This window comes from Brienomyrus brachyistius, chromosome 3, assembly GCF_023856365.1.
Source record: "Brienomyrus brachyistius isolate T26 chromosome 3, BBRACH_0.4, whole genome shotgun sequence".
Taxonomy (NCBI): Eukaryota; Metazoa; Chordata; class Actinopteri; order Osteoglossiformes; family Mormyridae; genus Brienomyrus; species Brienomyrus brachyistius.
The window spans coordinates 16,600,007-16,620,015 of NC_064535.1; the positions used below are offsets into that span (position 1 = coordinate 16,600,007).

Genomic DNA, 20,009 nt, shown 5'->3' on the forward strand with positions numbered 1-20,009 from the left:
GAGGATTATTATTGTCGCACGATGTGCTTACACTGAATTACGTGGGGCAGGTTTGATTTGATGGCACAATGGAGGAAGACAGGGGAAATAGTGAGGAAAGTAGAGGAAAAAGAAGAGTTTGAGACCATTTCAAACAAAAGACAAGCGAAAATACTGTGCAGTGTGTCCATTGTAAAACCGAATTAGCTTACCACAATAGCACAATGTCAATGATTCAACGTCTCAACAGAAAGCACCCAGTTTATGCATCCATATGCATGTGGATGAGTCCACAGAGTGGAACCAATACAAGGTAAGCGCAAGCGTTTCTCTCACATTTGTGGCTAAAAATAGACCTGTGATAGAAAGAAATTTATGGGCATATGTGTGAATAAAAAAAGTATAAGAAGACTCAGCCCAAGCAGCCCCTATTTTTCCTCAACAAAAACAATGATAACACAACAGCAGTGAAAATGATGCTGTCGTAGTTTAACATGGAGCTGGAGCCTGTCTGTACACTAACAACAAAGAGCAAAGAGACAGCTCCGTTACACTTTTCACTTTATTTTTCTTCATTGCAACTGCCACATGCTCCTTTAAAGGCTTACACACACGCTCTTTCTCTAACACAAACACACACTCGCATTCACTTGCACATGAACGTGCACACACCATTCCTACCTCGTCCAGGAGATACAATCCTATCAGAACTTTTTTATGCCTCCTCTAAATGTACACGAACACAGAGTAAAGGTTATTTAAATTTATGCCTTAGTTTAAGATATATGTATACCCTTTTTCAGTAATTTTATTTGACATTTTATCTTTGCATTTAAGAAAGTGTTTTCTTTAAAAAGCAAAACAAATATGTACATAAATGCACTAAAAGGGTTTAGTTCTTTTGTCAGTTGTTGCATGGAGTTCAATCATTAAAAATGTTTCTAAAAAGGAAGCCCATGAGTTGTTCATTTTAAGAGACCTGTCTGTTTTTGCTTTTTTGAATAGTCTCTAATAAGACTATGGAATAATCGATAGAATACTTGATTACTAAAATAATCGATAGCTGCAGCCCTAATATGCAGCAGAACCTCAGGGAGGTGTAAAGATAAAAATAACGGAAGTGGGTGTGGGCGGCTTGGGGGGTCATTTAGCACTTCAGTATTTTTGTGATTGTTGTCAAATTACTACCATTATGCTATTTTTCTGTGAATGTTTTTATATAATGTGTTATGAATAATACATTTTCAATTTGAATGTCTGTACATATTTTCTATTAAGCTTTTTTAAAGCCCTGCTGGATATAACATAATTTCAACATTAATTCACTTGTGAAAAAAATATAACCAAATATTGATTCAACATACACTAATTCAACATTAAATCAATGTCCAAACAAGTGTTGGAACAACGTTGAATTCTTATCACAAATGGTTAATTTTTCAACGTTGGGTAGATGGCCTTTTCAATAAGCAAGATAAAAGCTAAATCAAAACTGAAGATCATATGTGTGCTATCTGGGATATGTTTCCAGTTATAAATGCGATTTTATTCATGGTGTGTAATTCCTGTGTGTCTGTTCAGGACTCCTAGTACGAGTTTTTTTTTAATGTCTTTTTTCAGACGGTATAATGTATTCAGTTTGTGAAAGTTTCTGTTAATATAAATGTTCCGTTGAATCTAATACTACACGGGTCAGTTTCAACTTGCTTGGTTTTTCTATGCCCGCGTTCGGGTTTAATTCCCCGATCACTGCTTTTCTCGGCCCAGATCTCTCTGCTGCATCCCCTTTGGCGTATTATAATGAGAGGGGAGGCGGTGGGCAGGATCTGCTAGATGGGGAGTGTTGACTGCCGCGGCAACGCACATACATCCCGTTTGCGGCGTGGTGGAAGGAAGCTGGCGTGTCCACATCCCGAGGTAAGACCTCCATCACGGGGCACTCTGTCATCGCGGACGGGATGTTGTTTCTTTGAAACGTCTTCGGCTGTATCCGTGCGGCCATGGTGCAGCAATAATCGATCAACCGCTGAGAGGTGTTACGTCTGCCCTGGGTGTCATGGTGCGGCTTTCATTGTAAACGTCACTTCAGCTTATACATTCATCACGGTATGTTTGGAGCTAGTGTATATTACTAGCGTACATTACCGCAATGAGGAAATTCCAAATGCAAACTGAATTAATGCGGTGGGCGATTTGAGGAAAAGCAGAGAGCATTAAGGCAGCTTTCATATCACCGTAGAAAATGCATATGATAATCAGAGCCGTGATGACCTATCAACACTGGCAATAATATGAAAAATACTCGCTGTTCAGATCGTTGGCCGGCTGGCGGCTTATTAACACATAACGCCCGCCTGGAGGTTTTTTTTATATACCGGTCGCTCTGTTACTGATCCCGGCGATGGGAAACTAACCCTCTAACCGAAAAAAAATTATTTATTCATGCAGGCTTCATGGTATCTCCTTGGATGAGACCATCCCATATTTTGGTTTTCGCACGATGAAAGTCATGGTTGGTTTAATAAAATTTACACAATGCTGACAAGGCCACACGTGTCGTCATGGACAGGTACAGACTATTTCATTTTAGGCTGGTCTGGATACAAGCTGTCTGACTTTAGAACGGATCTACTTACTAAGTCCTATACTTAGGACGGACAAGTAAAAACTGCATTATTTGTGATGGATTCAGGTAGCCTGAAAGTGTTTTTTCGGAGGTTGAGCTGTAAAGTATAAGCTGGTTTTCTTTGGACAGCTATAGATACTGATGTTTATTTTTTGGAGTCGAATAGGTATATCAAATGGCTTAATCTGGACTGAACTAAGGTAAGTGATTTAGCCCACTTCTGGCGGATATAGGACAACAGGTTTTACTAAATTTATACTGATAAGTACAGTTTGTTTCACGTTGGTCTGATCTAGTCAGAACTATCACTTTTTGGACAGATATAGACCTAAGAATAAACTGTTAACGTATAAACATTAGTATAAATATAGGTGTAAACATTGGAGAGGTATTGGTATAAACTGTTTAACGTTTGAGTGGATATTGGTATAAACTGTTTAATTTTAGTTGGGTATAGGTACTGCCTGTTTTAAATTGGACTGATCCAAGTATAAACTGTTTCACTTCGGACTGATGTATGCGCACGGTATTTTTCTTTTTACGGGTATAGCTATAAGCTGTTTTACTTTGAACGATTATATAAGCTACTGTTATTAGGCCTCTGCAAGGTCAGAGCCCAGTATACTGTAAAAAGCCCTGAAAGTCGCGTTGTCGCCGGCCGGCCCCGGTTACACACACCGTAGTATCCACTGTTTTAAACAGTCAAAGTGCATGTCTTTGCGCTGATATCACAGTTAAACATTAACCAGCTGCCAGTTTTGGCCGCTGCATGTCGGATGCATTTTTAGCTTACAGTTGATTTTCATTAAGGTATAATTAATAAAAACGTGACCACGATTGAATGTTTCAGCCATTTAAACTAGGAAAATGCAAAGTTTGGAGTAAAAATGTAAAGTCTACAGTTAAACCTAAATTATTGATAGTTCTAATATAAAGTTTACAGTTAGACCATGAAGTAGTAGAACTACGAAGTATTGTTTTACTTTGAAGTTCATGGTCACCGCTTTTTGTTTAATAATTCTAACAGTGAAGTTTACAGTTTGACTGTAGATTTCATAGTAGAATCATGAAAATTGCCAGTTCACTGTAAAAATTCATGGTCAAGCATGGAATCTGTCAAACGAGTTTCTGATTTTAGTATGAAATTTCAAATTGCAATTTTTTTTTCCTGGAAATTGAACCTAATGCAGAATTAAGCGTTTTTTTTTCTGCCAGAATGCCAGTGCCTTTTTGCCTGAGAAAACAGTAGTAAGATTCTGCATTGTGTCGTCCATGAATGACTTCACGTGCACCTGAGACACTGGAACTCCGTCATGTTAGGCCTTGTATTTAAGATAAGATGAGATAATATCCTTTATTATTCCCACAAGTGGGAAATCTGCGTCATTACGGCAGAAAGTGGACAGTGCAAGAATAGAGCAGCAAAAATGAAAAACAATAGGTTAAAAACTATGTATGTACAGAGTGGGAAAATATAAATATATGTACAACACTGTGGAATTGCACTCAAAGAAATATGTCACATAAGAAAGCACCATGGTGTATTGGATGTGTGTGTTTGGTTAGTCTATGTGTGTGTGGTCAGCTTCAAGGATTTTGTTATACCTCCCGAATCTCTCCTTCCCACATCATGGATGCAGGAGCCTACCACTAAGGGAGCTGCTCAGTGCTGTCAGAGTCTCTGGCATGGGGCGGTAGATGTTATCCAACAGGAATGACAGCCTAGCCACTATTCTCCTGTCACTTACAACCTCCACCAGGTCCACAGGGCATCTTACAACAGAATTGGCCCTCCGGATTAGCCTGTTCGGTCTCTTCCTGTCCATAGCAGAGATGCTGCTACCCCAGCAGACCACACCATAAAAGATGGCTGATGCTACTACAGAGTCAAAAAAGGTCCACACGTGGGATGTTAATACACATAACGGCATGACTCCATTATAGGGGAACCACAGCAGTATGAAATGCTTGCATGCAAAGGTACTTAAATGACTCTGTCATAATGATATTTTCTGTTTTTAAGTAATCGCATGTGTTTCTTAAACATAGAAGAAATAATGTTCACAATAATTTACCAAATATCGCATGTTCCAATACCTTTTCAATATCTAGTATAAGAAGGACCTTAATAAATGAAATTCAGTTAGGTCTATAATATCATAGTTGGGTTTAGCTGACAGGCCTACTTAGAAGCAATAGTGGTATTAGTAGGTTTTCACTGGAGAAAGCCAGCCTCTCAATGTCCTGCTATCGAGCAATTTATTTGGAGGGAGTGTTAGCCTTCATGTGAATTTAGTATTTATTGAGAGGTTACAAAGGACATAGAACATCTTCTGACATGATCATATGGAGAGTATGGTTGGGTCCTGACTGATTACAGAATAACCCTGGAAATGCTACACTGTAATGCTCAATAATGGTGTGATGTTTGCAAACTATTCATTTGCAAGGAACAAGTCCCTTACAGGATCTATACAGCACGTTCACTTTACTGCAAGGATGTGTTCTTTTCATTCTTTTGCTTGTTCTCATAATTATGATGTGAATGCACTATGGCCAGTGAGAGCCAGTGAGGTATGTAGGGGCATGCTGTGAGCAAGAATATGATTGGCTGGAAACTAATCCTGGGACTGAATGTATACACCTACATTGAAGGAATGACCAAGAGTCTTTCGTTTAGTGATGAGAACTCTGGCTGTTTTTAGTGAGATCATTTGGCTCAGCTCAGAAATAAGAGGACTCTTTCGACTCCCTATCAGCTCTGCATTTAGTGCCACTTCTGGCATTTGTAAATCAGCCAGATTTATCAATGTTTTGACCTATGATTGGTATGCGTGCCTGTATTTCATTTAAATTATTCCATGTATTTTTGCCAGGCCACTGAATGGGTCTAACTATGTACATTGCCAGTGGCAGTTTTTGGGAAACACACCCCATAATGAGAGTCCCAAAGGAGTGAATAGGAGACTCAGATAGGCTACTGAATGAGAGAGCAATACCTTGGCTGTGACTGAAATACACCATCTACTGTAGTATACAGCCTACATATGCAGTGACTTCCTACCCATTATCTGAAACCGCGTTAATTAACCTCAACATGTTTTTGGTAAACTGGAGTACCTGGAGAAAACCCCATGACAGCACAGAGAGAACATGCAAACACCACACACATGGTGACATAGCAGAGGCTCAAACCCTGGTCCTGGAGGTGTGAGGCAACAGTGTGAACTACTACAGCATCATGCTGCCCCAGTGACTTCCCATATGCTGCAGTTTAATTTTAGAGGTGCATTATTTTCACATTTTTAAAATTAAGGTTAAGTTTAACCAAGGTTTGTTAGCTTTTGGACTCTGTCAGCTTTGTGTTTTAAACAAATAGGAGTATCTAAGGTATAATGTCGAAAGAGTTGGACTATAATTCGGTTGCATTATTTTTCTCACATGACTTCTTAGTGGTATTTGGCATACTTCTTTGCACTTTTTGACCTAAATAATAGGCTATTTTTGACAAATCGGGAACATGTGTTTCAGATCTATTTTATGCAAACAAGAAGTGCCACTGAATGAGTTGTGAACAAATTAGAACAAGTTTTTTTTTTAACTGAATTGAATGAATAGTCTTCCCAAAAAGTAGTTTCGCCCATCACTAATGCACACTTATTAAATATTATGTGCTTTGTGGTAGTAAAATGGTAATTTTTCTGGTGTTAGATGCTAATGATCCTACAGGCGTGCAGCTAGGGGCCGAACTGCATTTCTTTACCGGCATCTCAGTATGTATTTGCACGCGCTCTGTCTGGCGCCTTGTAAACTCTGACACAGTCTTAAATTCACAGAAAGTTGCCAATGAAAATAGAGTAAGTACTGAAACCTTTATCTTGTATCTTTATCTTATCGTTATATTACAAAATTTAAATGAAATAAGAAATATTCAATAGAAATTGCAAAACGATGGGCTTGATGTAATGATTTTTGGCTATTTTTAAAAAAACTTTTCATACATGGTAACTGTGCCCCTGGTTGTGGGGTCAGCCTGTGAGTCTGTAATACTGTGTATGTGACAGGGTTATTTCATAGGCTTTGTATGTCCCACATGAAATATACATGAAACTCATTAAGCCCAGTGCTGGGTTAAGGTTCAGTTTAGATCCGCTCCTGAGGTAATGAAAAGACTCTTTTATAAGATGATGAAGACCATGGGCTCTATTTTCCACCTGCACAAAGTGCGAGGCAAAGTGGTTGTGTTAGTTTCATACCAGCGTATTGCTGATTTTCATGCCATGTCCACAAGTTGTGGAGCTTTCTGCTCGTAGGAGTGGCGTTTTTTTAAATAAGGTGTGGCTGGGCACATTTTTGTGGAAGCCCATTAGGGCCAAAAACATCTTAAAGTTTTTGCCCAGAGGTGGCATTATTTCACACATACAGATGTAAAAAATGCACACCTAAAGATGACAATTCACATGTTAATATTTCATGCCTACAGGCATAAAAATGTACATGTAGAGACCGCTATAATTCATAGATTAATATATCACGCCTAAGGATGTTATATATTTACCTCTACAGACAGCCATGTAACTCCATGTACAGGCGGCATTTTAGAACATGTCTTGATGTCAACAAAGTGATCTTTCAAAATATAAGCACCATTCACTTCTAATCACAAACATCATAACAAAACTGAATTCTTCACGGTTTGCTTATTCTGTGTGGCTTTTCTTATATGAAATAGACCAGGGTGACAAAAAAAGTATTAAATAACTGATACAAAGCATTTACACTACAATATTGTCATGGAAATAAATCAATAGGCTACTTACGTTTAATCAATTAGCCTATGATTACAGTTTAAAAGAATTAAAGTCTAGAAAAAGTAATCTGGCATAACTTCCCTGTTGCTCTTGATTGGTTAGGACAGTGTGGAGGTTTGTGGCTTTGGCATCCTCTGTAGACCTGTTTTACTGGTGTGTGTCTAACATGGGTGGGAGACTGGAAATGTTAGTCCGGATCAGTTTTTCAATGTACTTCATAATCACAGGAGTAAAGATATATATGGACAATTTAAAGTAAAAAAAGGTGAAAAAGAGAAAAGGGTTTAAGTACCTTTTGATTGGTGCAGTCCATGCCTCTGGGCCCCCATCTGCACGATTATTAAGTGTGTCCACTTCTAACAGGACTGCCCTCATGATTATTAAGTGTGCCCACCTCAAACAGGACTGCCCTCATGATTATTAAATGTGCCCACCTCAAACAGGACTGCTCTCTTGATTATTAAGTGTGCCCACCTCGAACAAGACTGCCCTCATGATTATTAAATGTGCCCACCTCAAACAGGACTGCTCTTATGATTATTAAGTGTGCCCACCTCAAACAGGACTGACCTCGTGATTATTAAATGTGCCCACCTCAAACAGGACTGCCCTCATGATTATTAAGTGTGCCCACCTCAAACAGGACTGCCCTCATGATTATTAAGTGTGCCCACCTCAAACAGGACTGCTCTCATGATTATTAAGTGTGCCCACCTCAAACAGGACTGCCCTCGTGATTATTAAATGTGCCCACCTCAAACAGGACTGCCCTCGTGATTATTAAGTGTGCCCACCTCAAACAGGACTGCCCTCGTGATTATTAAGTGTGCCCACCTCAAACAGGACTGCCCTCGTGATTATTAAGTGTGCCCACCTCAAACAGGACTGCCCTCATGATTATTTAGTGTGCCCACCTCAAACAGGACTGCTCTCATGATTATTAAGTGTGCCCACCTCAAACAGGACTGCTCTCATGATTATTAAGTGTGCCCACCTCAAACAGGACTGCTCTCATGATTATTAAGTGTGCCCACCTCAAACAGGACTGCTCTCATGATTATTAAGTGTGCCCACCTCAAACGGGACTGCCTTCATGATTATTAAATGTGCCCACCTCAAACAGGACTGCCCTCATGATTATTAAGTGTGCCCACCTCAAACAGGACTGCCCTCGTGATTATTAAGTGTACCTGCCTCAAACGGTACTGCTTCCGTGACTATTAAGTGTGCCCACCTCAAATGGGACTGCTGCTATGGTTATTAATTGTCCCTGCCCCAAATGGGATTGCTCTCTTGACTATTAAGTGTGCCCACTTTAAATGGAAGCACCTCCATGATTACTAAGTGTGCTCACCTCAAACGGGACCGCTTCTGCGATTGATAAGTGTGCCCAAATGGAATCACTCTAATAATTATTAACTGTACCCATCTTTCACATAATTATTAATTGTACAAACCTTCAACACGTCTAGTTTTGTTATGAAGTGCACCTGCCACAAAGGAGAAAAAAAAGCTTCCTTGACCCAGAACCCTCCTGTTCAAAGTATTCCCACTCTGAACAGGATGGTTCTGTTACTCCTAAGTCTGATTATCTTGACAGATACTCTTAAATTGAGAGCAAGCATCGTATCAGCTTAGTTGAAACAAATGAGCTTCATTAACTCACCGATCTTTTATAAATATGTCATTCATCTATAGCCATGCAGAGTTAATAAATTCCATAATAATCCCATTTACTGAAGGTGACAAAATCTTGAGATGCCATACATGTCGTAGGATTGCTGCACATCCACAGCCTGTCTAAGCTGGTTCCTGTCTCAAAGTGACACCTTGTCCCCATGTCCCCCCACTATCAGTGGGGGCAGTTTAGCAGGATGGGGACTCGATACGTACAGATAAGCTCGGAGGTGTGCAGCCAATGTTGGACCAGAGCAGCAGATGGGACGGGGGCTGCTGCCAAGGCCATTCATGAATAATTAGTGTGGTGCAGTAAATATTTCAGATTGTGTGTGTGTGATATCACATTACCGGATCCCTGGAAAACTAGGCAACAGTTTCACATGCCAAAACGACCATTCATTTGAATAGTAATATTTTGATTTCAGCGAATCACTTACACCAAGTATAAATATCAGAATGCTGCTACCATCTTCTCATGCAAATAAAGGTCCTCCTCTAGGTCATATTTGCTAGCAATTCGTCTTTTTTTCTGAAAGTGGGGAAAATGTCTGTATATGACGCAATAAGAAGCTAATGCAGCATTTCATGATGTTTGTACTTTCGGTCTGATTCATGCTGGATGTCTGACGTGAGTGCGCTCATGAATCTCCTTCACTGCACGCCATGCAGAATCAGGCGGGTAAGTATCATTATATCGCATCAGTATTATCAGTTGTGTATGCATATGACGCAATGCACTGTGTGATCTGTCCCCATGGTGACAGTGAAAGAATGTCCTGTTGTAATATAATGACCTTTCACTTTGTGCTGAATCTCACTGTCCCTTGTATATTTGTGTTGACTTACTTTGAAAGAACAGTGTTTATCTCTGTATCAGTAGTGCTACTTTGACCCATTGGTGATGTCACCAGTTACTAGCTATAGGCATATTTGCATCCTTTGAGACACTGTCCTTGCTACAGAAGTTAAGGATCATATAGTTTTTGTCCAGATGAAAGTATGAAAGTACAGAATTAAATGATCCTGAACTTTAAAGAAAATGAGACCGATGTGTGTAACAGGGGAGCCATGCATCATTGATATGAAGTCTGATGAAGTCTTTCTGAGGTGCTGCTGTTTGTCGCACAAACAGGAAGGAGTACACAGTTCGCTTTTACATTGAGCTTCTTCAGTATTCATGTCCCTTATTAATGAGAAGCAAGATACATGCTTGGTGCTAATCAGAAACATTACAGTGGCTCCCCTGACTACCAGTCACATGATTCGTGATCTTATTTATAACGGTTGTAATTCCTTGCCTTTTGCTTTGTGACTGATAACAGACTAAAATTACAGTGACGCGTTACTATTAAAACACTGTTCTCCACCTTCTATGATAATGAGATCTACTACTCTCTTGCTGGTTCTGCAACCATGGGCACTTTCAGGCAGCAGCCTCTACAGTATAAACACAGTGTGCTCTGTATTTCAGCTCTGTCTCGATCAAGCTCCTCAAATCAGATAGGAGGTCTCTTTCACACAAGATAGCAACCACTCCCTGATTGTATGCTATCCTAAGCCTGTGTTTCTGTACTTATCTCTGTTTGGTGGGGGATTTGGCACAGATGCTTGTACCCAGCACAGATGTTTGGGATGCTGTACTGTTGATTGGAAAGCATCCAAATTGGTGGAGAAAGATAGTGACGTCGCTGTTCTTATTAATGGAAGGTTATCAGTGTTGTGACTAAATAATCAGGCTCCTCTCACATAACTTAGTCAGGACTTTAAAAAAGCAGCACTCATGTGGCACTTGAACATAATGTACTGTTTGATTAGTGACATATTTTGTTGACGCTGGTAGTTTATTCCATAAGACTAAGGAGGAGGGCAATCAAACACTAACCTTAGTGCATCCAAATCCAACCAGGCCTGATATCTTAAGGAAGTGTATCCATGACATAGCTGTGGTTGTGGCTTAAGTGTAAGCACGATACAAGGTACATTCAGCTTCTTTTGTTTTGCTTTTTCTGAGAAGCCCAGTTAATTGGACAAATGCACAACCTGCTTAGAAACAGATTCGTCATTCTGTGGTTACTTTAATCAATATTAACTGAGCATATGATTTTCATTCCAAAGAACCACCATTCCCAGCTCATACGGAAGTATGTGGTGGGAAGAGAAGTGGCGGCAGGCAGTTAAGGTTTAAACAAACTACATCTGTCAAACTGTCAACCAACGAAGAGAGTTCTTTGTTTGGTCAATTTGTATCTTACCAGTGCCAGAGTAACACACACAAGGGAGTTCCTTTGTAGGGGTATGTGTGCTGTGAAATAAATGAGGGCTTTTATTGAGATGCTCATAGTCTGCTGCCTGATTGAGCAGTCAGGATGGCGGTGGACCATGGTGGCAGCCTAAAGTTGGACCCTGTTCTTTAACATATGAACTGTACCAAACTGAATCGTTGTGACCGTTTTGTACTTCAGTTAATCTGCCAAAGGCTTCATGGGAAATGTGTTGAAGCTGAGTGTCTCACATAGGCCTGTTATCATCCACTCTAGTACAGACAGTGCATGGCCCCCTGATGGAGGCCTGCCTTCTGTCGCTGTCACATCCAAACAGTCAAAGCATTACTGCATGCATTGTCCCATGTATGACCGTATCCTTTGCCCCCATTAGAAAGCTGCACAGGGATGACATCTATCGCCAACCCCATCCATCTCCGCGAATATCTAAGCCGTCCCCATCCCATGCCCGCATGCACTAAAACCATCCCCACTTCATCCCAGTGTTCATCAAAATACCAACAGTTCAGTGTAAAATGAAACATGCCTGTATTTGCATTAAAATATTTTCATTATTAAATTGTTTCCCCAAACCATATTTGTTTTGCATTATTTATACCAAATTATCCAAACATTTTTATTCTGAAAAAGAAAATAGCTTGGAACTCATCTGAAATTAGTGAAAAACTTTCTTAGCATCTTTTACATGTTTGAGAGCTTTGCGCATGTTAGCATGTTTAATGCGTATTTACACAAATTGTTCGAGCTCCATATAGCCTAGGTTACACTGCCACTAGTTGGATAAAAAAAAAAATTACAAAACATTATTAATAATAACAGACATGAGCAATTTCATTACCATTATCATGGTGTTATCAGTCATTTTATTACCATATCCACGGTAATACCATAAAGATCATCTTCATTCCTGCTGTTACTGTGGGAATATTTTTATTTTTCCCCCATTCCCACAGACTCCCCTGCAGCTCTCTAGCCCCTATGCATTGTCCCATGCATTCCTGCATCAACATTTGCATCACCACTTACATCGCCTCACATATCAACCCTGTACATTGCTGCATGTGTTGCCTACATATCACCTTGTGCATTGCTTACAAACACCCACTGCATGCCAGCTGAACTGTCACATGTATTATGAGCTGTGATTCATTCATTAACAGCTCGTTGTTGGCCCCGCACTGTGTGAGGTCCCTTCCTGCCTTGAAATATATTATATTTTACAGTTGTTGCTGCCCTGTGAAGGTCTGTATGAATGTTTTAGTGGTCCCCTGTCAGGCTTGCACATTTGCTGAACCTGTCCACTGTGACTGTGTGTGTGAATGTGTCAGAGAGGGTTTAACAGATCCTGACCAGACAGACTTAGGTGTGCCATGCTGATATCTGTGGTATTTGTAATCTCTTGGCATCATAGTGCACAGCTGGTTGAAATGGCCAGTCTAATTCAGGGAGAATTTATGTTCAAATCTCACTCCTCCTACTGCTGATGGTTGTCTGACTGGTTTGAACCCAAATCCAAGAATTCACCTCCGATCATGTGCACCAAGACTTTTCCTACTCCTGCTGCTGGTCTTTCCTGTGTTTTTGTTTCTTCTGTCCCTGCTCTTCTTCCAGTTTCTCCTTTTTCTGCTTCTGTTGCTTCTCCTGTTCCTTCTCTTACTATCTCCCAGTACCGCCCCTTCTCCTGTTCCTTCTCTTACTGTCTCCCAGTACCGCTCCTTCTCCTGTTCCTTCTCTTACTGTCTCCCAATACCACTCCTTCTCCTGTTCCTTCTCTTACTGTCTCCCAATACCGCTCCTTCTCCTGTTCCTTCTCTTACTGTCTCCCAATACCGCTCCTTCTCCTGTTCCTTCTCTTACTGTCTCCCAATACCGCTCCTTCTCCTGTTCCTTCTCTTACTGTCTCCCAATACCGCTCCTTCTCCTGTTCCTTCTCTTACTGTCTCCCAGTACCGCTCCTTCTCCTGTTCCTTCTCTTACTATCTCCCAGTACCATTCCTTCTCCTGTTCCTTCTCCCACTTATGCTCCTTTTCCTACATCAATTCTTCTCCCATTCCTTCTCCAGTACCTGCTCCTTCCTCTGCTCCTGCTCCTACTCCTGCTTCTGCTGTTTCTCCTGCTCCTGTTTAAACCCCTTCTCTCTTCTTTCAGGCTTTGCAGAACTTACAACTGATTCGTGACTTAGTGGTGCTTGTCTTCCTCTCAGTGACAGCCTTTATTAGGTGGTTCTGGTTCCCATGAAGCTTGATTTGTTCATAGCCAAATAGACAGTTCTCTAGGCACTTTATCTTTATATGTTTAGTTTAACTTTTGTTTTCAGTTCCTTTAGGTATATTTCCTTATTAGTGCATGAATACCGCAGCACTTAAGTGCATTAGTCATTGCATGTTCACTCTGCCCCCTGCAGCCATCAACTCTCATCTCCCCCATCTTTTTCCTGCATCACAGAAGGACTGTTAGTAACATGCTGATTACACAGGACGTGCAATTCATAATCACAGATCACATAAATACAAATAAATGATTTAATTAAATACAATTTGAACACTGTAAAATTCAAAGTAAATGATTGATTATTTATTTTTTGTGCTTCTGGCCAAACCTGTATTTTCCAGTAATACATTTCTTGATTTAAATGTGCCAGGCACTGTCACTAGCTGACCTCAATGTTAGGTGTGTCTTATTTATTTATTTTGTACTATCTGGGTTTGGGCACTGTTAAAGTGTAACGTGCCTGTAGGGATGTGCAGTGCCATTAATCAGTGAATGACGCGCTGAGCCCTGAGCTGTCATCGCAGTCGCTCTCTTCCTGGGATGCGCTTCCCATACAACGACGGAGATTAGATGTAACGATGCATTGTTCTATGTTAGTTCAAACTAACATCTGAAGTAGGACTGTTTCCAAAAACCCTTGCACTTTGTTAGTACCAAAGTAGTTTGAACCACATTAGTTTGAACCCCGTAGTTCGAACTACAATGGCTCCAGAAGTATTTGGTCTGACTTTCACAATGGGTTGCTTGCAAAAACTCACAAACTTTATACTATTATTTCTAAACATGACAGCTGTGCCGATATGACATTATTAATTTATTGCGTCAGTCATATAACTACAATACTAATATTAAAAACTCAAAAATAGAAATAGCGTCATAATGTTATAATTGTGTGATGCTTCTTGTAGAGGCGAAAAATAGAACTATTAGCTATTAGGCTACAATACATTTAGTGAATCTGTACTTATGTTTATTTTATTTTATTTTTATTTTCATCATACTAAAAAACTTAAATTCTTTAGCAGTTTCTGTTTGTATAGCTATGAGTGGCTCAGTGGGATTGATGGGTATACATAACACCCAGATTTATACCCACATGGTATACCAGGTTTCTTGCCTTCACTGCCATGGGTTCATATCCAAGCACTGGTGTAACAAAAGCTCTGTTATTAAGAAGTGATTCGTTGTTTTTAGTCATTAATTTGCCCATGTTTTAATTGCTTTTCCCATGTTTTTTCCTATTTTATACTGTATGTACATAAACACTGAATGAGAAATTGTTGCAGCATCATCATCTAAATCTGCATGTCTAAAAAACAGAACTAAGTTTCTAACTATGGCTCAAGATCAGTGTTATGACAGTGTTGGCAAACATTTGTTTGAACTGTGGTTTTTGGAAATGCCCAAATGGGAAATGTCATTTAATAATGGATCATACTATGTAAGTTCGTAATGTAATTACCTCCATAGTTCGAACTATAGTTTCGGGAAACACTTGCATCGTAATTGCATAGTTTCAGCTATGTAAGTTGCTAACATAGTTAGCAGCTGTACTTTTGGGAACGGTGCTTGCGCTAGGGCACCTCTCTGCTGTTTTTCCACACTGATGCCGGAAAATCCCGGGCTCTGAATTACTAAACTGTGCAACGCTTCCCCCCTGAGCGGAGCTGGGGGCTCTGCTGAGTGTCCGTGGCCCCCTGCTAGTGCAGAGCTGTGCATACACTTCCTTTTATGTAGCAATTGTGTACACAGGGCCTGTGAGCACCAAATAAATCTCGGCTGAATGTGTACTCTGTGGCGTGGAGTGTGTGGTGGACCTTGTGCCAATGCTGTGTCCACTGGTGCATTTTTTTGCCTTGTATGGCACGGTTCTTCTAGGACATGTGATGACGCATGTCGGTCTGTTCAGTGTCAAGTGCATTGACGTCATATTCAGAATATCTAATGGAGAAGTTTGAAGGAGATGGGCTCTGTTTGAAGTTTTTCCTTTTTGCAGTCAAAGTGGCTCAGTGTTCAGGTGTGGGACCTCAGTATTTCCCATTTAGTTAGTAATGAAATCTCTCACGTGATGAAACAATGCCAGACCATCAGTCAGTGCTGTGGGATCCTAGTGCTTTAGAGGGACAGCCCTGGGAATGCGCCCTTTCAGCATGAGTCTGATTACAGTTTATGATCTCCTCCCATGGGGACATGGAACTTAGTCATTTAGTAGAATTTCGTTAAGACGAAGCAAAAATGGCAAAAATTCGGCAGGCTATACACACATTATCTGCTCTGTGATTAGACCAGACTAAACTGTGTATATAGACTAGATGCAATAATCATGGTTCTGGGAAAATCAACTGAAACATGCCGGGCTCATCGACCTGCAGTGAGAACGAGTCACATAGTCTTTCAATTGACTCCATAAGGTAGCACATGGGCATTAATCCTTGTTTGTTTATTGCACGGGAACGGGAATTGCATGGGAACGTCTTCAGCTCTGAAACGCTGTGTTCCCCTGATAAACTTCCTCCTGCCCTTTCATTCTATTCTATTTAAAGTTGTTTTTTGTTACAGGCACTTGGTGAAGCATAAGGGTCAGAAGGCAAAGGATTAGAAGTGAGTCAGAGTGTGGCGATGCCAGGCATCTTTTATTTCTGTGACCCCTCCACTCCTCCCCTTGTCATCCGCTGCAACTGCCTTTACTCTGAGGACCTTCATATCACACAGGGTCAGATGACCAACAGGGAGGCTCTAATTAAATTCTAGCATTTTCCTTCTTGGTATGTGCCACTCAGCTCATGTTGTTCACCCTGTCAGGCTGGAGGGTTTTGGGCATCTGTTTAAGCTAGCTTACAAAGATAAGCATAATAAGGATCACAGGGCTCCCAACTAACTGATCACAGACGGAGAGCCTTGCCTGTTTTCTCAATGTGTGAGGTAAAGCCCATGCTAATGGCATATTGTAGGGAAAGTCTTTGATTGCTGCCACTGCCGTTCATTGTCTATTCAAGTGCCGATGAGTTACGGCTGTTTTTTACAGCCTGAGTTTGCTCTCTGAATGCAGATGCGTTCATGAAACACTGTTGCTTGGCAACAGGCTTGGGGTCTACAGTAATAAACTAATTAGCCACTAAAGCCTGCTCATCTGACATCTGAGACTATCATCTGTATCCTGCCTGCTGGCTACAGTGTTTCAAAGGAAACATAGGCTGTACTTTCTTATGGATTCTAGATATTCGTGTTTTCAGTGGCATGTTTGTCTTGTTTAGACTGGCGTGAATGTTACCGAATTAGCAGCATAAAGCAATAGACCACAGGAATGTTTGGGGTTTACCTGTTGCTTCAGACAACAGTAGGACTTGAAGGAGATTCATGAGAGGTGGGACTGCAGGATGCTCATACCCTTGTCTGTTTTTGAACGTGGCACTGTTTCTCACCCAGTCGTCTGTTTGAATTCACATTGACTTCATGAAAATCATGCCTGTTTTGGCTGAGACGCTTTCCTCCCTACTGCACACACCCTACAGATTCACTCAGAAAAACACATTTGATGTTCTTCTTTGTTTGTATTCCATCACACTGGGTCTCTGACTATATTTTTGTGGTTTAGCACTATAGCATCACATCCATGTCAAAACTCAAGGGCGATGAAACACAAAGTGAAAAATATAAGCATACAAGCAAGTTTTAACATTTCATGTGCATAAATATCACATCATTATCCTTCCGCGCCAAGTGAATTACCTTTAGTTGCTCTATGTGATCAAGTGAAATTTTTGCGCTCAGTTTGGGGGTGGGCTCCGGGCCGTTTCTGTTAGTGAATGCTATTGGCTGATGGCTCCTGGTTTTCTGATTGCATGCTACAAAAAGCTTCTTTGGAAGACTGCAGACAACAGTGATAGGAATTCTTTAGTGAGACAGATCATTCATTTGGCTCAGCTCATCAAAAATAGCTGCCTCTTTAGGCTCCCAAATTACATTACATTATGTTTTGTAAACATTTGTTGTATTTTTATACATGAATGCGAAGAAAGAGGCAGCTCAATAGCCATAACATGTTTTGAAAGGAGATATTTTGGATTAACAAGGTAAAGACGTCAGTGGCGTGGTAGTACTTCTTGCCGTTTCAAGTCCAACAGGTTCATTTATACATTAGGATACTCCAAATTTATGCATATTACTAACTTTTTAGAGTCTCTTATTAATATTTTAGGTGTATTACTAATATGCTTACAAAATTGTGGGTGTTAGTAAATGTCTGGTTAGCATTCAAAAAGCTGGTGTCCGGACAAATGTTTGCAGCCATTATATAAAGCCCTGGTGATTATTTCACATGCACCATATAATTGCAGTTATATCACAACAGCCATCAAATGTAAAACCATCAAATACTATTACAGTATTATACGCTATTGAATGTTTTAAGTTACCATCTCACTATAAACACTAAACATTGTGTCTGGTCCTTTGTACAAAAATGTATGATATAATTCTAAATTGGTGGCTATGCCACTAGATGGTGCTCTTGTGGTAGATGGTTTGCTTTGGGGGACATACTTTGTGCCCTTTCTTGAACAGAGAGCACCATCTAGTGGGGTCAAACAATACAGCAAATGGTTCACGAAGCACCATATTGTCCATCACATCCAAAACGCAAACCACTGCAAACGATTTACACTCAAAACAGAACACTGTACGTCACATAAAAAAATATATATATTATGTGCAAAAACAGCAGCATCAGTCAGCGCACTGAGTGCTCATGGCTGAGCAGTGTGGTGAAGAGATCACCCTATTATTGTCTTTAATTACCAAAAAAAAAAAAATCTGCTGAGACGGGAGCCGAGACGTAACACTATAATTCCTGGAAAAATGACGATTTCCTTACGAGGAGCCCCCCACCCCCACTTCCCCACACAAAGTGTCTGCACCCTCTTCAGTGCTATAACACCTTTTGTTTGGCACATAAATCACAGTCACTCAATCGAAGTCATCCCCCTGCCATTAGTCACATCTTCAACTAAAGTCTTCTGACAAGTTTATCTAACTGTATGGTCTGAGGAATCATATAATACACGTTGTCACGATCACGGGCGGCGAGAGCGGCGATCGTGCGGGTTGGCAGGTAAGGAACAGGCAGACAGGTCGGATTCGGGGCAAAACTCGGGGTTTATTAAGGGAACTAGAAGCCGGAGACATGAACCACACTAATACCATACAAACCACAATAACGGACAGGGGAGACAAGCAAGACCAGGACTTAAATAGGACAGAACCAATCAAAATAAGCAGACACAGATGGAAACGATCAGGGAAGTACACGTGGGTAATCAGGGGGCGTGGCACACACGAGGAACGTACGAGCCGGGCATGACACACGTGCTGATATGTCGTAATTTGAAATGCAGCTAACTGTGTCAATTTATGATGAAATAAGTGTTTTTTTAGATAGTGTTAAAAGAACATATGCATAATAAGGAAATATTGTTAACTTGAAGTATTGAATGTGTAAAGACTGTATATGACCATAAAATATTAAATGGTACTTGTATGCATGTATGTACATTTGTGTGTGGTGTTATGAGATGCCACAGTGCATTTTGCAAGTAAACATTTTATGTGCTACCTGTGAAAAAGATTGCTCTTTTAGTCCCCCCCGTATTCCTGCTTGATACGTTCCAATATATACGGTGGGCAACCAAAACCGCAGGTAATAGCGAACCAAATGTAGACCCCACATATAATGTTATAATGTTGTACAGTCCTGGTCAGAATTATTGGCACCCCTCAATGAATGTACAGAATGTAGATTATCTTTAGAAAATAAATGCAAATGAACCAATTTGGTTTGGAGGAAGCTGGTCAGGCCTGGCAGGCCCAAGCGTATAGTGAGGATCTGCTGGGAATGTCTGGCGAAATCCCCTGGCAGAAGGAGTTTCAACTCCTACCTCTGGCAGAACTTGTCCCGGGGGAGGCGGGGGACATTGAGTCCAAATGGGCCATGTTCCGCGCATTCATTGTGGAGGCGGCTGACCGGAGCTGTGGTCGTAAGGTGGCCGGTGCCAGTCGTGGCGGCAATCCCTGAACCTACTGGTGGACACCGGCGGTGAGGGATGCCGTCAAGCTGAAGAAGGAGTCCTATCAGGCCTATTTAGCCTATGCGACTCCAGAGGCAACTGATGAGTACCGGCCGACCAAGCGGAACCTGGCTTCTGTGGTCACCGAGGCAAAAACTCGGATGTGGGAGGAGTTTGGTGAGACCATGGAGAATGACTTCCAGACAGCTTCGAGGAAATTCTGGTCTGGCGGCTCAGGGAAGGAAAGCATCAACACTGTCGGTGTTGGGTCGGTGGTAGGAATACTTCAAAGACCAC

The 20,009-nt window shown here is 40.9% G+C and overlaps 1 protein-coding gene across 11 annotated transcripts in view; it reads left to right on the forward strand.

Moving 5' to 3' along the window:
- The first annotated feature begins 1,697 nt into the window (after positions 1–1,697).
- LOC125739176 (sorbin and SH3 domain-containing protein 1) overlaps positions 1,698–20,009 on the forward strand; it is a 78,584-nt gene continuing 60,272 nt past the window's right edge. For 2 of the 11 annotated variants that reach the window (XM_049009022.1, XM_049009019.1), the window contains exon 1: positions 1,725–1,896. In XM_049009022.1, the coding sequence (XP_048864979.1) occupies positions 1,813–1,896 (84 nt within the window). In that variant the 5' untranslated portion in view covers positions 1,725–1,812. Of the gene's footprint in view, positions 1,897–1,945; positions 2,086–20,009 lie in introns of those variants that run through there. The other 9 variants (XM_049009017.1, XM_049009021.1, XM_049009027.1 and 6 more) reach the window with 7 other exon arrangements.